Raw genomic sequence first — 21,049 nt, forward strand, 5'->3', positions numbered from 1 at the left:
AAAGGGATAATCTAAGGGGACCCACTCTTTCCCAGGTACCCCAGAACTACACCAAACCTCCCCATCCATACCTCCTCCATCCTGGTTACCCCACCCCCATATACCCCCAACAATCCAATCCCCTAATATATGCCCCCCTACAATCCAATCCCCCCAATATATACACCCCACAATCCAACCCCCCATATATACACCCCACAGTCCAACCCCCCCAATATATACCTCAGCCAAACTCCCTTATACACTCCCCATCTACACCATCCCCTTGTCACTCCTTCTCAGCCCAGACCATACCATCTCACTCTCCTCCGCTTATAAAGGCCGACGGCTACCTCTTTCCCCTTCCTCCCACTCGCCCGCCCGCCAGGCCCGGGCCGCCTTCTGCCGCCGTCTCGCTCACGCCCCGCCCTCCTCCGCCGTGCGCGCCCCCGGCGCCGACCCGCGCGCGCGCGCTCACTAAAGTAGATCCGAGAACCAAAAAAATAATAATGCCGCGAGGCCGACCCCCGAAAGCAGCGGCGCGGGACCCGGAGGCGGCAGGTGAGTGGGCGGCGGGGGCCCCGGGGGGAGGCCGGGCCGGGGCCGGGGCCAGCGGGCAGCATGTAGTCCCGGATCTCGGCGGGGCGGGCGGCCGGCGGGCGCAGGGATACCGCCGAGCCCCAGGCCCGCCGGCTCAGGCTCGGGCTCCGCCGCGCTCGGCCCGTCCCGTCCGCCTGCAGCCGGTAAGCAGTACGGTAGCTCGTCGCTCTCCTTGGCCCCGGATTTCGGTTACCAGGCCGCAGCCTGCACCCTCTGTGTGTGGGAGTTGGTTCTCGGGAGGAGGGGGAGGTAGGCGGCCCGGTACAGGGGGAGGGAGGGAGGGAGGGACGCTACAGGCACAGACCCCCCCCCCCCCCCCCCCCCCACTCGCAGTGCCCGCGGTCGGCCCTCACTGCCTCTTCTACTTTGAGCAGTCACTCACTGCCGCCCTGCACCGAACAGAGCCTTCATCTTGCACTGGACCCGCTCCTCAAACTGGATCCACTCACAGACTAGGGGCTCCATTCCTCAAACTGGATCCACTCCCAGACTGGGGGATCCATTCCTCAAACTGGATGTGCTCTCAGACTGTAGGGGATTTGCTCCTCAAACTGGATCCTCTCCCAGACTAAGGGACTTGCTCCTCAAACTGGATTTACTCAGACAGTAGGGGATCCACTCCTCAAATTGGAATCCACTTCCAGACTGTAGGGGATTCACTCCTCAGACTGGATTCAGTTCCAAACTCAGGGATTAATTCCTCAACTGGATCTGCTCCAAAGCACTCTTCAAACTGGATTTACTTCCATGCTGGAGTGCCTTCACTGTGTAAGCTGGACTCACTCAAAGGTTGTAGTGTCTTTTGACTGTATTCAAATATGATTTATTCACAGACTGGTCCTTGTCATACTGCATTAACTCGTGGTGTCTTTTACTCTGTACATACTGGATAGATTGTTTTGGGAGTCAGGTCTGTAACAAACATTTTGCTGAGATGCTGTTGGTAGTAAATTTCCAGTGCATTGCAGTACCTTCTGTAAGCAGTCTAGGACTGAGAAGCATGTAGACAAGCAGGTATCAATGTTGTCTGGTATATCGTGTGTTTGTGTCAAGGCTGAGCTCATGGGAAGAGATTACTAGACAGACGGAGGAAAAGACTCAAGGATGTACACAAGACCTTGGAAGAAATGCAACATCCTCCCTGATTCTAGGGAATCCGTGACCCATGACTGCTCAAAGTAGAAGAAGCATTGGGGATGGTATTGAGAATCTCCAGTCCATGTATCTGGAGCATACAGAAGTCCTGCGTAAGCAGTGGAAATAGCAAGTCCCCTTCCAACCTATGCACTACCTGCCCCATCGGGCATCATCTACCCCTTTGTGCCAGAGTCTGTAGTTCCTACATTGGCCTCTGAACCCACAAAACCAGAGTGCAAGTACGTCATCTTCATTCCTGACAGACTGCCTAAAAAGGTGGTGACACACTGGATACACTCGCGGCATACAATCATCATAGTAAATAAATTGGACTCGCTTAAAGACCAGGGTGCCTTTCAGGGTATCCCAGAGAACTTTACAGTTTTGTAGTCCGGTCATTGTTGTCATCTTCTTCGCAAGCAGACTTGCATAGTTGAGGATGACTTGTTTCCAGTTCGGTTTTGCTGATTCTGAGGTGGCTGATGAAGTCCATGGGATGTGCAGAGTTTGCCACAGGTGGGATTGGAGATGATTGATGTGCTGTGTGGGGTGACCGGTAAAATATGTGGTACAAACGTGTCTCACCTACAGACTTGTATCTTGCACTGAGTACAAATGTGGATTCACCCAAATTTTCAAGCCCTTCATTGCATACAAACCAAATTCCCACACAGACTACTGCCTTTCACTAAACAAATTAGATTCACTCAGAGACCGGTGAATTTTTGCTATGTACGAGCTGGGCTTGTGCCTTTCATTGCGTACAAACTGGATTCACTCACAGATTGCAGTGCCTTTCACAGTATACAAAGTGGATTAGCTGGCAGACCGTGGTGACTTTTGCTGCATACAAACTGGTTTCACTCTCTAAGTGTCAGTAATGCTTCTTCACTGAATTTAATCTGAATCATTTGCAGAGAAACTCTAGTGCCTGTCACTTGTTACCAACTGGATTCTCTTCAGTGAAAGGCTTGCATATACAAAACACCTTTTACTGTCCACAATCTAGCTTGCTTTTAGGTTCACCTGACTGAGCAGGCAGGTCCTTGACTTAACCTCTTGTCTACTGTTTTATATATAAAAAAGACAGCTGAGATGTCGGAAAAGGATTCCACATTGGCTGCTACTGTCTGGTCTCCTTCAGCACTCTGTTTTAATGCATTATTTGGGGGGAAAAAAATCACTCATTTTACCAAAGCTTTACTCCCTTTTTGTTAACTAGACAAAGAATTGTGTTTTGTGAATATGTGATGCAGATATTTTTCCCCCTCATCTGTGCTGGTTAGCAGTTTGTTGATTATTACAGTTCTTTACATGTAAATTATTTTAAAATCCCCTGGAAAAGTAAGCAGATAAGAAGGGATCCATGTAGCAATAGGAGAGGGAAAGTGAAGTAGCAAGGATTTCCTCTTGTATCTTAAAACTGTTTTATATAGGTAACCACCCCCTGTTTTCCTCTCTCCTCCTGTTATGGGGGTGGGAGGAGGGACGTATTCTTGGGAAACAGTCCGTATCATGATCTTCCCTAATGCTAAACTGCATCATCTGTGCATGCATTGAGAAATGCTAGTTGAAAAAAGAATAACTTTTGTGTTGATTTATTCACTCTTTTACACACAAATTCCATGAGAGTGAAGTTAATTCTGTATCTCAAATTTTTGGGGAGTGATTTGTGAATTCTGTAAGGGCAAATTTCCATAACTTGAATGGCCATAACGCAGAGGTCATCTGTATAGGTTTCCTTAATTGTGTATTTGTTATTGAAACATCCTTTCTCTGGTTTATGTGCAATTAAATAACCTTTAAGGACATGGGATAAAGGATTGGTCTGAGCAGATATCTTGTACTTGGCTTTCTCAAGTTAGAGGTATGTGTGAATTGCAGTGAGCAAAATTTACATTAAACCTACTACATTTGCTGAATATTGTTAATTTTTTTTAGTTTGAATCTTTGCTGAAGTACCACAGGAAGACTAGGTTTTATTTGATCTGGTTAAAGCATGGTTACCTTCCAATAGAACTGTTCCCATTCTGGGACAAGGTTAAAAACTGAAAAAGAAATCCCTGTCCTCCTTTGGATGTTTTTTATTTCAGGTTTTTGTCACTTTGAGTATTTTTATTAACATGTTTAGTTTGAAACAGGCAAGGGTCTTGACAAGAAATTACAAAGTTCCAGGAGAACTAGAACTTCGGGGTGTAATTTCAGAATAAAGGGGGTGCCCATTTAAGATGAAGGTGAAGAGTCTTTTCTGAGGATTGTAAACCTTTGGAATTCTTTATACCACCCCCCCCTCTCCACCCCCACCCCCGAAGGAACTGTGTAGGCTGAATGTAGTCAAGGGCATGATAGGGTACTTGCTGTTTAGGGGAGTTGAGAATTATGAGGAACAGACATTAAATGTGATAGTGCTGGATAGTGTGCAGAGGAGATTCACCAGGATGTTGCCTGGATGGATCAGTTGTGAAGGGAGACTGGAGAAGCTAGGTCTGTTTTCCTTGGAGCAGAGGAGGTTAAGAGGGGCATGATTGAGGTATATAAAATTATGAGGGGTGTAGATTGGGTAGACTACAGGAAACTTTTCCATTTATCAGAGGTGATTAAAACTAGAGGACATCGATTTCAGGGTAAGGAGTTAGAGATTTAGAGGGGATCTGAGGGGGATCTTTTTCACCCAAAGGGTGGTGAGTAACTGGAATGCACTGCCTGAGAGGGTGATGGAAGCAGAGTTGCTGACAGCATTTAAGAAGTGTCTAGACAAGCACTTGAATCACCTTGGCATAGAAGGCTATGGGCAAAGTGTTGGAAGATGCGATTAATAAGGTCAGGTGCCCACTGGTTGGCATGGATGAAGTGGGCTGAATGACCTGTTTCCATGCTGAATGACTCTGATTCTAGATTGGAGCTGAGGCTTTGTATTTTTTTTTGAGGGCTTGCAAGTTATGGGAGACCTTTTATTTAATAAAGCTATTGTGACTGTCATTTTTGGGCCTTCTCCTATATTGATATTTCAATGATAGAATAATAATTAAGAGGTGTGTTGCTTCATGTTCACTACATCTTTTAAAGCCAGTCTTTCTAAAAGTGTTAGTGTTACCAAGTGTTGTTGCAGCATCCTTCTGTAAAAAAAAAGTCCTTCAGGGGAGTGCATATTATTGTTTTCTCTGTTTATTCAAAAAGAATGCTTTATAAGTAATCGGGGTAATTTCACAGTACTGTGCATGAGAACATAAGAAATGGGAATAGGGCAGTTGGCCCTCAAGCCAGCTCCATCATTAGTAAGATAGTGGATGATCTAAATTTGGCCTCAACTTTCTCACTCTCAAAATTTTCAACTCCTTTTGTAGTTCAAATAACTGTTGGTCTCCCCTTTGAATATATTCAATGACTCCACCTTCATGTCTATGTGGGAAAGAGAATAACAAAGAATCGTGATCCTCTGAGAAAGGAAGTTCCTTCTTGTGCCCATCTTAAAATGGGCAACCCCTTATTCTGAAACTATACACCCTGGATTTAGATACCCCCACATGAGGCAACATCCTTTCAGCATCTGTCCTGTTGACCCCCTTCAAAATATTTTTCAATAAGATCACTTCCCATTCTTCTACAGTCTGACGAGTTTAGTCCTAACTGCCTCAACTTCACTTCACATCTGAGGGGGACCCTTTTGACCTAGACAGTGGTGAATAGCTGGAATACACTGCCTGAGAGAAGCAGTTGCTGCCAGCATTTAAGAACAACTTCTTCATCCCAGGAATCAACCTAGTCAACTTCTCTGCATTGCCTCCAGTGCCAGCAGGTCCATCCTTAATATGGAGATCAAAATTTGATACAGAACAACGGGTGCAGTCTCAATGCCCCATAAGGTTGCATCAAAACTTCTCTACTTTTATACTGTATACGCCTGGAAACACTAAGGACAGGTAACATCTGTGGAAAGAGAAACAGTGTTAATGTTTGAGGTTGGAGTCTTCAACCTCAAACATTAACTATGTTTTTATTTCAGATTTCCAACACCTGCATTTCTTTTGATTTTCGTTTATTGCTTTTCTGTACTTATTACGTCAGGGTTGAACCCCTGGTTTGATTGTAATATTGTTTTGTAGATTGTAATTCAAAACCTGCACTGACAATCCAGCAACTCCAGTTTTGGGCTTTTCCCTTTTCCCCCTTTTGGGAATGTACCTAGCCTGTACCTGAGACCTCACCACTTTAAAGGTCATCCTTTGTTCCATTGCAGTTTTACTTGCCACTCTTTGGTTCCAAATCCAGATCCTTCACGTCCCTCTGAATCTACCTCGATGTATTTATGTGTGGCATGATCTGACTGAATGCCATAGAAAACAAAAAATTTTCACTGTATCTCAGTACGTGACAATAATAAAACAATACCAGAGCAAGCTTGTAAACTGGAGAAGGGGATCTTGTATTGCTCTTTGTCCTTTTCTGACATTAAGCTAAATCTTCATTATATGATGATAATTGTTTCCCCACTAGCGTTTGGCACTCTAATTCCCTTGATCCAGATTTAACAAAGTCTTTTTCCTCATTGGGACAAAAAAAGGTTCAGAAATTTTTTGACCCTTTGTTCCTTCGCTATACAAAAGGCGTTGAAGTATTGGATGGTGCAGTGATGGATAATACAGCTTGAGCATCAAAGTTCTGTTAGGTTTATAGCTGTAATAATAACTTTTAGTGAAATTATTAGAAAAGCTTGCATAACTCTGATGTTTGACATACAAGAGAATTTAATGTGTGGCTCAGTAATATTAATTGACTGCCACCTGTACTGGGAAGCCAAACTATTGGAACAGGCTTAACTGATCACCAATGGACCCAGTTTCCTGGAGAATTGATAACAGTTTCATTGATGTTCTTTTTATTTTGAAGCTAAAAAATTACTGAAGGAGGGTTCTGGTAAGGGGAGCTTAAAGTGAAAATTTGTGGATAAAGAAGCAGTTTGATAATAAATAGTGTGTGTCAGGTAAGGATAGTGAATTTTATGATAATACAACAGGAAGGTCAAATTAGGAAAAATGGTGATGTTAAAATGAAAGGTGCTTTTGCAAATCATTTAAAATTATATTATTTAATAATACAATGGATCTGATCTACTAGCCGTAACAGAAATATGGTCACACTTTGAGCAATGTGGGAGACTTATTCCAGTGTACTCGATGTTTAGAATGGAAAGAAGTAGAGGGGACAGAAGCTGGGGGAGGAATGTGGATGGGGTGGGAGGGTAGTGTTTAGGCTTGGGGCTTGATCAGATGATAAAGGATTTCATAGTGGCAGAAGTGAGGAATAGTCACAGCTTGGAAGGACCTATGCCATGGAACCAATGAAGAATGGCTATTTCGGAACTTGTGTAATAAGACATGGTTAATAAATAATGTCATAATAATGTTATTGCCTGGGCAAGAATGATCATTATATGGTAGAATTTTACATTGGATTAGAGAGTATTAGAGTGTAATTTCCTCATTAGCAAAATTAGATTAATAGGTAAAACAGCAGGTGAATAGTACAAGGATTTAAAGATATATTTAACAAACATGTATTCCATTGTGAAAGAAAAATACACTGGGGAGACTGCCTCCTGTAGCTAACATGGATTAAGGATAATTTCTGATTATGAAAGGTTTACAGTGTTATCAGGTAGAGTTGTAAACTTGAGGATTGGTGGAATTTTACAAAGCAGTAAAGAATGACCAAAAATAAAATGATTAAAAAAAAGAAAGTGGAATATGAGAGAGAACTAGAATGAAATACAATAAAAGATTGGAAGAGCTTTTTCATTATTGTGCATTTGCCTTCACAGCAGAAATACTTTGGAATTGAGAGCTTAATGAGAATGGGGAACTGAAGCTAAAAATGTATGAAAAGTGTTGGAGAAAATGGTAGGGTTTAAAATGGGCTTCTGACACTGAAGGTCTGGCTTTAAAAAAGAGGTCACTTCAATGGCAGTCGATGAGTTAATAGTGATCTTCTAAAAGTCCCTTGATTATAACATGGTTGTAGTGGATTGGAAAATGCCAAATGTTATACTGCTATTCAGGAAAGGAGAGCAATGGATTGGTTCATCTGATCACAGCATCAGGAATCATACTGAAAGAGGTAGCAAATCTCTTTGAAATGCAACATGGTTTTACTGAAATCACTAGGCAGACTTAATATAGTTTTATGGAAGGGAAATAGGGTGGATAAAGGAGCACCAGTGAATGCATTGTTTCTGCAGTTTCAGAAGATATTCAGTAAGCTGCCACATGAAAAGTGTTAGAGCAATGATGTGGAGTGACTGGGTAAAGGACAGTATACAGAGTCATTTTCAGGTTGTCAGGTTGTTGCTTATGGTTAGCACAAGGATAAAGAGATGAAAATTTATTGAAGAAACAATGAGGTGAAGAGTAAACTGTAGAGAGTTTACAAAATAATGCAGATGTGGGGCAAGGAAAGGTATATGGAATATGATTTTGGTAGGAAGAATAGAAAAACAATTCTTAAAATTTGAGGAGCTAGTAAATGCTAATAAACTCTGATAATCTGGCATCTAATTGTTCAGAAATCCTGATGTTTCTGCATCTGTCTCATTAGTCTGGAATGTGAGCTGGTAGTCCAGAGTGTAAGCAGAGGGTACGGCCAGAGCTGAGAGTCTGGATGATGGGCTGGGTGTGCAGCTGGAGCCAGGGTTGGGAATACCAGGGGTCAGGAATGTGGGTGGGTTAGTGGTCAGAGCCATGGTCCGGAGCATTTCCTGCTCCCTTTAAATTCACCAGGTTCAGTGGAAAATTTACTATACTGCTTTGTAATATGTGACAAAAAAGTGATATAATAGTGTGTCTGGGCATTAATTGTTGTGACCTCCAACAGTCCAGAAAATCTGCCAGTTTAGCACTGTCAAAGTCCCAAGGGTGTTGGATTATCAGAAATTTATTGTCACGTGCAAATAGTGTGTCCTTGTGCCTGAAACACACAAAGTTAGCACATTGATAGGTCCAGTGATAAGGAAAATGGCATTTTGGTCTTCATGGTAAATGTCTTAGAGTGCAAGACAATGGAAGTCTTACTGCAATTGTGCAAGTCCTAGTGAAACTATAACTTGAATATTTTGTGCAGTTTTAGGCTGTGTGACTAAGTGAGGATATACTTGCCTTGAAAGCAGTTCGATAGACTGATCCACCAGCTATGACATTTATCATAATGACAAGGCAATGAGTAGGGTTGCCTTATATTTACCGGAGTTTAGGAGAATGATCGCGCTGAGTGTACCATTCTATTAGTGATTGACTTAGTAAGTTGTGTGCATTTTGTTCATTTGGCTGGAGAGCATAGAGCTTGGAGTCTTAATTTCACATCAGTAAGGCAAGGCAGAGATGAGAATTTTTTCACATTCTGAATCTTTAACAATTTTGTACCTTGAGCTATAAAAGCTCAGTTGGTGAATATTATGAAGGCAGTGGTTGAATGTTAGAATATCATGAGTTCTAGAGACTGGATGTAAAAGTGGTCAAGGTTGAGGATTTGCCAGTGAAACCACAGACTCACAGAATGGCTGAGCAGATGTTGGGGGTCATAGAGTCCATTCCTCCTTTTTCTTGTGTGTTTTTACAATACGCTGGGATGAGTTGCATCACTGAGTCAGGGAAGCTCAAAATCTGGTTGTCTTTTTCAGATTATGTGCAATATCAGAAAGTGGAAGCATGTAATTTAGGATTGGCCTAGTGACTTTTCTTTGCTATTCACTTTTCTGGCACCATGGAAATGTTTATCTGCATAGGGTTTTAATACGGTGTAAGAGCTGCAGTTCTTCCCATTGATCATTGATTTGGTGAAAAGAGGAATGATTGTTACCTAGCAGCATGGAGAGAAAATTAAATTTATTTTCATGCAAAGGGTTATTGGAAAAGGGAAGGCATTACTGCAAAATCCTAAGGAAGACAAATGTGGAAATAAACCTAAACTAGACACCTCTGACGGGGAGCTAATGTTGGCATATATAAGTCAGAATGAGTGGGCTGTGGTTTTCTTTGTTCTGCTGGTATCTTCTTGCAACTTCATTCAAAAAAACACTGGATGTAAGCCATGAGCATTAGTGTTGGTTGTTGGTAAATAGCTATATTTAAAAAAAAGGCATCAGGGCTTTGAAAGGTTTCCAAATTAAAATTTTTTAAATATTTTTAAAAAATCAACAATCATCACTTAAAACATCATATAAACCACAAATAATGAAAACTTACTTGGTCTTCACCCTTCTTCCCTGCAAAACTGCAGTCAATCTCCATTGACTCATGGATCCTGTTGCAGGTGTGACTTGGTGCATGATCAGAGAACCCATTTTCCCAGTGTTAATGCTGGGCAATCTCAGCAAGATCCAGTTCTATCACTGGACTCTGGCTACTGAGCACATTGAAAGGTGTGCACTGTTTCAGTAAGTTGGGGACTTTTGTATTGTCCGTACAGGACTGCTGGCATTTTCCACTGAAATTTTGGGTGACATTCATCTGTTTACACTCTCTCTTCAAGCCAACTGCTCAATGCTCCTGTGAAAGTCATATAAAGATGCAAGTCCAAGCTGTAGCTTTCATGTCCATCACTGGACATGTAACTAAATATTGGGTCCAGGTTGAAACTGGCTGCTTATTTAAGAGAAAAGATTGTTTTGTAACTGTTTCAGCAGCGCTATCTGGAATGTGCGAATGCTTTTAAGGTGTGTGAATTGTAAAGCTGGAAATCCTACTGGCAAGACTTGTTTACCTAACCAAGTAGTTATGGGAATGTGCAAGTTTTATTCCCCCTTTCATACTTGAAACACCTAGTTTCTCACATTTTCATCAAAATTGCTACACATGTGGAAATTAAGGCTTTGTACATCATAAAAGTCACTATACATATTACAAAATAATGGCAACCACATTGAAGACTAGTGAAACGGCACTCATCACCTTTCATTCTAGTAAGAAACCACATCAGTAAACCAGCACATGCAATATTTCACTACCTCATCCTAAAAACAGTGTAGAATATAAGCATCATCCATAAAACAACATCATCAGTCCCTCACACCTTATGCCACCTACAGTGCACCTTTACATCTCATTTTCAGTTGCTGTATGTGTTATTAAAACATTCCTTTACCATTTTCTTACTACTCCCAACCCCCACCCTTCAACAAACATCTTTTTTTCTTCATTTCACTCTATTTAAATTCTTGTACAGAGATTTAAAAACCACATGGAGAGGAAAGCAGCTAAGGATTGCAAGGAAACAGTCCAAAGGACTGAAATACAACATGTTATAACAAAAAATGAAAAGCAATATATCCCTCAAGTAGTTGTTTCCCAGACAAGAAACACTGTTCAAACTCAAGTTATGCAAATTAGATTTTTTAAACTAGAATTACATTGGGAATGCTCATTGCATCCAATTCCTGGGAACAAGGCTTAGAAATACCAATGGAATTGGTTTATGTCTCAAACCACATACAAAGTCTCTACCATTAAAACTAACCCAACTTCGGGAAGTATTTGAAGGAGAGGGGGAAATGGGGCTAATGGGATTGTTCCCTTGGGAACCTGCATGTACCTGGTAGATTGAATGGCATCCTTTGTTTTAAGTATAAGAAAACTTCAAACTAGGTGTGTATATTAAAAATCCAGCAGATGTCCAATAATACAGCTTTCTATTCATTTTACATTACAGTTCTTAACACCCTATGTATTTCCTTTAAAACAAATATACTTGGATAAACAATCAACAAGTGATTGGAACAAAATGCAAGAAATTCATTTGATGCAATTTACCAATAATTAAATCATTTTCAATATAATGAAGCAAGCTATCACTATTCTTTGACACAGAAGTTAAATCTGAAGTCAATGACCAGCTCTTTTGTTTTGCTGACATTGAAGGAAAGGTTGTTGTCATGACACCATGTCACTAGGCTCTCTATCTCTTTCCTGTACTCCGACACATCATCATTTGAGATATGGCCCACTACAGTGGTGTCATCTGCAAACTTGTAGATGGAGTTAGAGCAGAAACTGGCCACACAGTCGTGAGTGTATAGAGAATAGAGTAGGGGGCTGAGGATGCAGTCTTGTGGGCACCAGTGTTGAGAATAATCATGGCAGAGGTGTTGCTACTTATCCTTACTGATTGCGGTCTGTTGGTCAGGAAGTCAAGGATCCAGTTACAAAGGGAGGTGTTCAGTCCCAGATCTAGGAGTATGGAGATGAGTTTGCTTGGAATTATTGTACTGAAGGCAGAGCCGTAGTCAATAAACAGTAGTCTAACATAAGTGTCTTTACTGTCCAGATGCTCCGGAGATGAGTGTAGGGCCAGGGAGATGTTGTTTGCCATAGACCTGTTTTGGTGGTAGGCAAATCGCAGTGGGTCAAGGTTGTCTGGGAGGTTAGAGTTAATGTGTTCCGTGACCAGCCTCTTGAAGCACTTCATGATGGTGGATGTCAGAGCCACCGAGTGGTAGTCATTAAAGCACATTACCTTGTTCTTCTTGGGTACTGGGATGATAATGGAACTTCTTGAAACAGATGGGAACTTCAAATTGAAGCAGGGAGAGGTTAAAAATGTCTGCAAATACCTCCACCAGCTGATCTGTGCAGGTTCTAGGGACACGGCCAGGGATATCATCCGAGTCAGATGCTTTCCGCGGGTTCTCTATCTGGAAGACTGATTTTGCATCCATAATGGTGACTGTGGGTTCAGGTTCATTGGAGGCTGACTGGTTGGGTGGTGACATTCTAATCCCCTTCTGTTCAAAACGTGCATAGAACACGTTAAACTCATCGGGAAGGGATGTGCTGCTGTCAGCGATGCTGCCCAATTTTGTTTTGTAACCTTGTAAACCCTACCACAACTGATGGCTGGTCTGAGACTCTATTTTGGACTGACATCATCTCTTGGCAAAGTACAAAGTAATCTCCAGTACATGAGGTGGAGATGACCAATATCCGGCTTCTAGTGGTGGGTCGAAGATAAGTTGCCATGAGGTGAATCAGAGGAGGGAAAGAATTTGAGGGTTTATAGTGCTGGAGGAGATTGGGGATAGAACTTGCATATTTCCTTATCACATGCATCATTTGGCCCATTGAGTCTATGCTGCCTCACAGAGCAATCCCACTTCCCCACTGAAGTTTAGCTGTAATCTTTTCTCTCCACATTCCCATCAATTCTACCACTCACCTACACCAGAGGCAATCTACAGTGGCCAATTAATCCACCAACCCTCACATCTTGTGTGAGAGGAAATGGGAGCACCAGAGAGAAATCCACGCAGTCACGGGGAGACCATGCAAACTCCACGCACACAGCAGAAATCCTGTTCGAACCCAGGTCGCTGGAGCTGTGAATCAGGAGTTGTGCCACTGAGACACCCAATTTAAATGAGGGTGAGAAAGTAGTCCCAATCACTTTGGATCTAATATTTTTGATGGATTTATTTAAATGTCAGATGTTTAACTCATTTTATGCAGAAGTCAAAATATTAATGCCATGTTTAACTGCCTCAAGCGTATCCATGAAATTATTGTTATAATTGAGCTGTTTGTGATTGTATTGGACAAATACATTCCTATAAATCAAATACACTGGTCTTGCAGAGTGCATTTAATATCATGAATGTGTCAGAGTACTTCACAGAGAGTGCAAATTTGAAGAAAATGCTGAGCTAAAGTCATGGATGTTCGGAGGGTGTTTGGTCAAATCATTAGGTTTTAAGGAGGTTTCTGTTTGGTGAGGAACTCTTTTAACCTTTGAGATGCAAGTGGATGGAGGAGGATAGCTTTTAGTAGATAGTTGAAAGCAACGATAATATCTTGTAAATGTTACCTTTGTTATCCAGGATGATACTAGAATATCGGTTTGCTTTGGAAGGTGATTATGGGGGCTGGTGGATATGGTTCCTTCAGATTTGGTATCAGTGCCTTTTCTATTAGTATACCAGATATACACTAGCCTGGAGAGTTCAGTTTGGTTTCCAAAACTATCTGGCAGTCCTTCTGAGAATATCACTGAGGTATTTTAAGCAGCTGGATTTTCTTAGCTACTGGATCTCAGTTTGAAAAGAAATTGGGCAAAACCCCAGAAAACACTAATGCTTGTTGGAAGAAGTCCAACAAATGGGAGAGATACCATGAAAACTTTTGCACTCTGCCAGATGTTATCATGATTCCCACTACAGGACTTCAGAAAGGTACTGAAGATGTTTAAGAGTACTCTGAAGGGGAAAGTGCATTAGTTTCGAGGTGGTTGTATTTATTTAAATATAGCTACTACAGCAGACCATTATTTCTACTAGCACAGCCCTCCTTCTCAAATCCAATTTTCTTTCCAAAGGATACTGACTCTTTCTAAGGTTAGTGCCATATGGTTGTAGAGGTAGGCTTAGGCATTTATTAGCAGCTATTCAATTCTGGGAATCACAACTAATCCTGATTTTGATCATATGTGCACTTTTAAGCAAGATACTGGGCATGGGTATTGATAATGGCCCAGATCAAAGATTTGTGGCTAGTCTCTCCTGCTCTTAGCTATAACTACAGTTTTGAAGATCATATTTTCTACTGCTCTTTGTTTGCAGAATTTTGCTTAATTTCAGGGATTGGAGCAAAAATCTGAAAATCCAAAACAAAAGCAGAAGTGTTTCCCTCTCCTGACTCATTTCTTGTGCATGTAGCTTTGACTCACCACTAGAGCTGAGATATTGGTCATCTCGGCCTCATGTTCTGGAAATTACTTTATACAGTAAAACTCCAACGAAGCACTCAGCAAGTCAGGCAGTGTTTGTGGGGTTAACAAAAAGCAATGGAATTAGTGTTTCAAGTCAATGGCTTTTCATCAGAACTGGAAATATGAGGAAACAAGCATGTGTTAAGCTACGGAGAGAGGGAATATTTGATAGGATGGAGACCAAGGTAACTATTGCTTCAAATACCAGCAATTGGAAAAGAGAATAAAAGAAAGAAACAAATTGAAACTGAAGGGTACAGGTATATCTGTGAAGGGAAAGGGAGCTAGTTACCTGAAATTGTTAAATTTAGTAGAGAGTTCAGAGGATTTAAGTGTGTCCAGATGGGAAAAAGAGCTGCTATTCCTTGAGCATGCTTGAGCAACATTGGAACAATGAGGACATAGAGGTCAGAGCGAGATGGAGAATTAGAGTGACTGCTGACCATCAGTTCAGGGTTGTCCTTGCAGACTGACCAGAGGTGTTCTGCAAAGCAGTCACCCAATCTGCATTTGGTTTCTCTAATGCTGAGGAGACCACATTGTGAGCATCAAATACACTGAACTGGAAGAACTGCAAGTGAAATGCTGCTTCACGTGGAAGAACTGAATGGCAGAATGGGACAACATTAAAAGGGCAACTATTGCATCTTGCAGGGTTGCGTGGGAAAGAACCATGAGAAGGAGAGCGACTGGGGGAGATGGAGAGGCGATCATGAAGTTGCAAAGGGAACAGTCTCAAGAATGCTGAAAGGGCAACAAAAGGTTGTTGTGGAATTCCACTGTGGTAGACATAATGGAAGATAATCTGTTGAATGTAGAGGCTGGTGGGATGGAAGGTGAGGATAAGGGAAACCCTATCTTTATCCTGGCTGGGAAAAAGAGGAGTGAGAGTAGAAGTCTTGGAAAGAGGAGAGATGATTGAGAGCCCTTTCAACAACGGTAAAGAGAGAGCCACAGTTGCAAAAGGTCATCTTAAAGTCACTGCTGTGAAAAGTCCCACCATCAGAGCACGTACCATGGTAGAGAAACTGGGAGAATAGAATGGAACCCTAACAGAAAACGGGGTGAGCGGAGGCATAATCGAGATAGCTGGAGGTTTGTAATGGGTATTGGTTGCTATCGTAACTCCTAAGATGGAGATAGAAATGTCAAGAAAGGAAGAAAGAATTAGAGGTGGGCATAGCAGGGGCTCATGCAATTTCCCCTTGTTACACCTTTGACATGGAGGAAGTGAGTAGAGTTGAAAGGGAAGTTGAAGACAGAAAAAATCTGCAGATGTGGGAAATCTGAAATTAAAACAAAATGCTGGAGACAATCAGCAAGCCAGGCAGCATCTAGGGAAAGAAAGATCTTTCATTTGACTGGGAAAGGGAGAAAACAAATGAGTTTTAAGCTGCAGAGAGATTGGGTGAGGAATGGATAAGACAAAGGGAACTTCAATGATAGGATGTGACGAGCGTTGCTGTAGAAATAAGTTGCAGGTAAAGTTATCTGGTTGATTAATAAGGGGGAGAAACAGGAACATAAAACCTCTGAACTGAGAACAGAAAACACAAAAAGAAAGGAATGTGAAGTTGCAAAATAATGAGCCCAACAGATCAGACCGTGTTAGTGGAGAGAGAAGATTATGTCATGACTGATATTCAGCTTCTGTGAGGTAGAGGTAGTTTGCCAACCAACAGCATTGTCATTGCGAGTAGGTTTGATGACAATGTTGAGATTGGTCCTTAGTGAGTGCAATTCTGCAAGTTCAGAGGTAGAAAGGATTAGCGTGACTAAGGTTAGTGGACAAATTGAGATGATCAATGTCAGTAGTTAGCAATGAATATATCTAGAGAAGATTAGAGACTAAAGTGGTGGAATGGGAATTCTGAAGATGAGACAAAGTGTCCACAGTTGAGGTCAAGGTATCCTGGCCAAAGAAATGGTGAAGACGATGAAAGGGGCATCTGGCTCAGGCTTCATTAAGGTGGGGATGTAGGGGATAATACTAAGACCTATGCTGAGGACTGATTATGTGGGTTCAGAGAAGGAAGATCAGAAGGGACAGTGAAAACGTGGCAAGGGATTGGATTTGGTGTCAGAAGAAAGTGAAGAAGGAGAAAGATCCAGATAAGTTGGAATTCAAGGGCTGTTGAAATTTGCAGTTTTTGATGTCTGGAAGAAAAAATGTTTTTCATTCGACTGCCAAGTAAGGTGAAGAATGAAATGGAACTGAGGACCACAACAGCTTTAAGATAGTGAATTGGTGCTATTGCCGAGAGGTCAATAGCATGTACAGGGGCTCCCCGTGTTATTGGAAGACCTGACTTATGGAAATCTGACTTACTGAAATTCTCCCAGAAATTTTTAAAGAATTTTTCAAGATAGAAGAATTAGTTATAAGAATGCAAACATTTTCAGGAGTTATGGAATGGGGTAGCAGCTAGTTAATTAAGAAGACTACCAGTCTTAAAACAAACTTTACATGTAACCTTCTCACAGTAATCAGATACTGTCTTTAAGAACACAGCTGCCAGATCACAGCTGGAGGCCACTTAAGAGATTTGCTTCTGTGAAACTGACAAGGCATTCACATCTATTGACTCTTGTAAAATACTTTTATCGAGTAATGTCACATCCACTGTTACATTAAAGCCATCTAAAATAGCCATTGGATGTGGGACATTCTGATTCTGTAGCATTGTAACTACACAGGGGAAGACAATAAATAAGTAAGTATTAACATTAATCGACCCTCATTGAAATTGTTCATTTCTGACTTAATGAAAAAATTGGTTTACCAACAGCTCTTAGGAATGGACCCCTATGTAGCTGAGAAAGAGCTGTGTGGGTGTGCTGGAATAGGCTTGGAATGAATTGGCCCGCCAATATCTACATCTGCAGTCTCTTTTGTCTTCAAATATAAGGCAGAAGCTGAAATACCTTGAGCTTTATATTAAAAAAAAGTTTAAAATTCATTATAATTTGAAATGTTTATGCAAGGGAATTATAATCCACCTACATAAAATTTAGGATTATTGGTTTACTGAATTGTAATTACAACTTGGTAGGTGGTTAACGCTCGCTCTCATCTCTTGCAACAAAATGCAAAATTTTCAGAGCATGATTTGTCGGTACATGAATTTCCCATTGGGTCACTGATTTCTCTTGATTGCACGGAGCAGCCTGTGGAGTGGGATGCTGAATCATCTACACCTATTTTGGAATTCCCACATTAAAGTACACAATCCAAGAATCTGGAAGTTGCTGTTGGTTTTATAGTGTAATGCAGGCAAATGCTGACAAATTTGCTATCACTGCGACTACAAAATCCAGGCCATTAACTCCTCCCCTTTCATTTTTGAGCAGCTGTGTAATTTGGCTGCATTTTGTTTCAAAAATTACAGATTCTGTTGAAGGTAGCATCCAACGAATATGCTGAACTGTTCTCTCTGGAGCTTGGTGACAACTGGTTAACAATATGTACTGCCAATTTTAAGATTCCAACTGGGGCAAATGTTAATTGAAAAGCCAAAGGATTCTGTTGAATTCTTAAAAACTAAACCTGTCCTGAATGAGTTGCAGTCTTGTTTTGTTTTACACAGGACCACACAAGCTGCTTTTGACATTTCTACAATAAGCAAATCAATGTCAGATTTTAAGATGTGAAGTTGAGAGTTTGGCTTGTTTTAGTATTATGCACAAAGAAGTGGATAAGAGAATAGTGAAGTTTTTCATAGATTAACACAGCAGAGAATTCAACTCATTGTGCCTTTGCAGGCTCTTTAGTAGAGCAGCCAATTAACTGACTATTCATAACGTAGGACTGCTTCAGGTTTTCTACTCCTATGGTTTTGGGTTGAGTAAGCCTCCTGTTTCTCTGCTCCAGGATATGTCAAATATATCTTGAACTGCTCCAGTTTAACCAGAAACAGTTGTATCACCAGATTATCTGATCAGCTGTTTGTGGGATCTTGGCTCCATGCAAATTTGTATGCTCAAGGTACATGTATTGAATTCCTTGCAACCATTGATATTTCATGGAAGAGAACAACACCTTGTGCCAGATCTTATTAGCCGCAGGTTGAGTCCTTGCGATGACTTGATCTGCTACGGAATGGGAGTAATGGTATAATGATGAAGTGTTGCAGCATCTCCAGTGGAAAAATTGTCAGGGCATTGAAGAAATCTATGTTCACATGCACATGGATGGCAGTCTCGAACTTGCTGAGTCTCGTGCAGGTACTCACCAGCATTTCTCCACAAAATGCAGCCCAATATCTAGCTGTAAAAGAAAAAATGCTTTGCAACTGTTTATTTTGACTCTCTTAATTGTGTAAGTAGATCAGGAATTCATATTTTGATACTATTTCTTAATAACATTCACTGATACCCAACTAGTACTACTTGGACATTCTCAGAGCTCGGTGGTGCAACTAGTAGAGCTGCTGCATCCTAACCTCATGCTGTTGGTGTGGAGTTTGCACGTTCTCTCCCTGTGCTGTGTCAGTTTTCTCTGGGTGCTCTTGTTTCCTCCACATCCCAAAGGTCTGTGGGTTGGTAAGTTGATAGGTTACTGCAAATTGCCTGTAGTGTGGTATGTGAGCGGTTGAATGTGGGGAGAATAAATTGGGATTAGTGTAAATAGGTGCTTGATGGTTGGCATGGACTTGGTGGGCTGAAGGGCCTATTGCTGTGCTGTATGACTTTGAAAATTTTCTAACAACTGATTTATACTATGCGTAACAGAAGCTTTGGAAAGCTTGTGTTGTCAAAAGACATAGGTTGTGTAATCTAAGTGGTACTGAAATAGGTCTATCAACTTAAGATTTTACAATCTTTATGTGTTAAATATTTCTGAGTTAAAGGGAAAAAATGTGGAGCCATGCTTGGTTGTCTTTTTGATCAGTTTTATTTGTTCTAAAATTGGTTTGTTTTTATAATGGTGATTTAGAGGGTCAGGGAAGGAATGCCGTGTCAAGTATTTCCTTAAGCAAATAGTTGAATGCCCTCGTCCAAAGGAATGTTTGTAATACCTCAGCAGATTAATGCTGGTGCTTTTGCAGTTGGTGTGATTGGGAATCATGCCAGTACATATTTATACAACTGCATTGATTTTTGGTGCAGTTTTTTTTAAAAATATGGTCCATGAAATAGCACACTCAGGAGAGCTGAAAGCTCTTTAGCGTCCTGAGAAATCCTTTTTTTTTTCCTGTATTCTTTGCATTTTTCTCTTATTATTAGAACAACAATTGCATTTTTGTTGTGTTTATTCTGTCTCCCTCTTGGTCATTTTTTTTTGGCTCTTGTACATTTATTTTCCACACTTAGAGCTAGTTATGTGATAGAACTTCAAATGCTTTCCTTTCCAAGATGGTCTGGTTGTCTATCTGAACTTTCTTTTTAGTTTTAGTAAGTTCTCCAAAGCCTGAGGCAGCAGTGTTTTGCACATCCATCTTAAAAAAAAATTAGAGTTGTGCAATATAGGATAAACATGCAGAAAAATGAGAACCTCTTTGAGGTATGTCTGCCCAGGGGCAGTAAAGTACAGAATGGAATCTTACAGGTGTGTCTGGCTGTAATATGATATCATTTGTATATGGTTTCTGTTAAAAATTCCCAATATCTCTGCCAATGCGTCAGTCAAAGACTTTTAATATTTTGAAATGTGGGCATCATAACTGCTGGCACTTAAAGGTTCAGAATAAAATTCTTAGTACTTGCCCAGTTAGATGCACTTTCTTACACTGTAAATTGCCAAATTTTCACACAATCCCCAAACAGCATCCCTTTTTGTGTGATTCAGTACAAGGCACAAAGGATCACAATGGTTAAGTTATTATAATAGTATTCAGAGTTTTAGAACACATCTAACAATGCAAGCTTGAATCCTATTGTAGCAGATGGGGAAGAGAAATAATTCTAGGATCATTACCTGATTGATATTAATACTCATCTGGTTCACCAATATCCTTCCTGGAAGAAAACCTCCCATCCTCACCCATACTGTATGTGACTTACCCCACACCAAAGTGGTGGAGTCTTAACCATCTTCTGAAATGGCTGAGCATGCTGTATAGTTCAAGACCAATTGGGAATGCACAATAAATGTTAGCAGAGCCCAACAAAGCAGACTTATGAATGAATACTTTTTCTAAAAAAAACTATTATTCTTAAGTTGGGCATAACTGAGTCCACATTGGCATGATTGATCATGAAGAACTTGCAGCACCACCTGGATTCAGTGACTTAATTTCTGTTGAATACTTGATGGTTTTGACATCGACTGGTGGTGACTATGCACGTTGTCTGGCATTGACTAAAGTCGATGTCTAGGTCACTTGTGCATAATTTTGTTTTGTTGAGAAGTGTTGATTAACAAATCAAATAACTCTTGAGGACCACTTGCTTGAGGTCCTAAAATTCTTGCAAGGTCCTCGTCACTGGTATTCTGATTGCATTTCGTCATTGGTGACTCGTTGGTGAGTGCCTATTATAGTTTCCCACCAGTTGCACTAAAATCTGCCAGGTTAAATCTGGTGCAGGTTCAGCAACTCCATTCATTTTACTGAACAGCTCCATGGGAGATGGAAAATTTTCAAGTAAT

General features: G+C 41.0%; 1 protein-coding gene across 1 annotated transcript in view; it reads left to right on the forward strand.

The window, feature by feature from the left end:
- The first annotated feature begins 449 nt into the window (after positions 1-449).
- The window catches only part of LOC127574224 (zinc finger protein 236-like), a 97,672-nt gene continuing 77,072 nt past the window's right edge, over positions 450-21,049 (forward strand). The window contains exon 1 of the mRNA XM_052023043.1: positions 450-540. Coding sequence (XP_051879003.1) covers positions 489-540 — 52 coding nt within the window. The 5' untranslated portion in view covers positions 450-488. The remainder of the gene's footprint in view (positions 541-21,049) is intronic.

This window comes from Pristis pectinata, chromosome 9, assembly GCF_009764475.1.
Source record: "Pristis pectinata isolate sPriPec2 chromosome 9, sPriPec2.1.pri, whole genome shotgun sequence".
Classification (NCBI taxonomy): Eukaryota; Metazoa; Chordata; class Chondrichthyes; order Rhinopristiformes; family Pristidae; genus Pristis; species Pristis pectinata.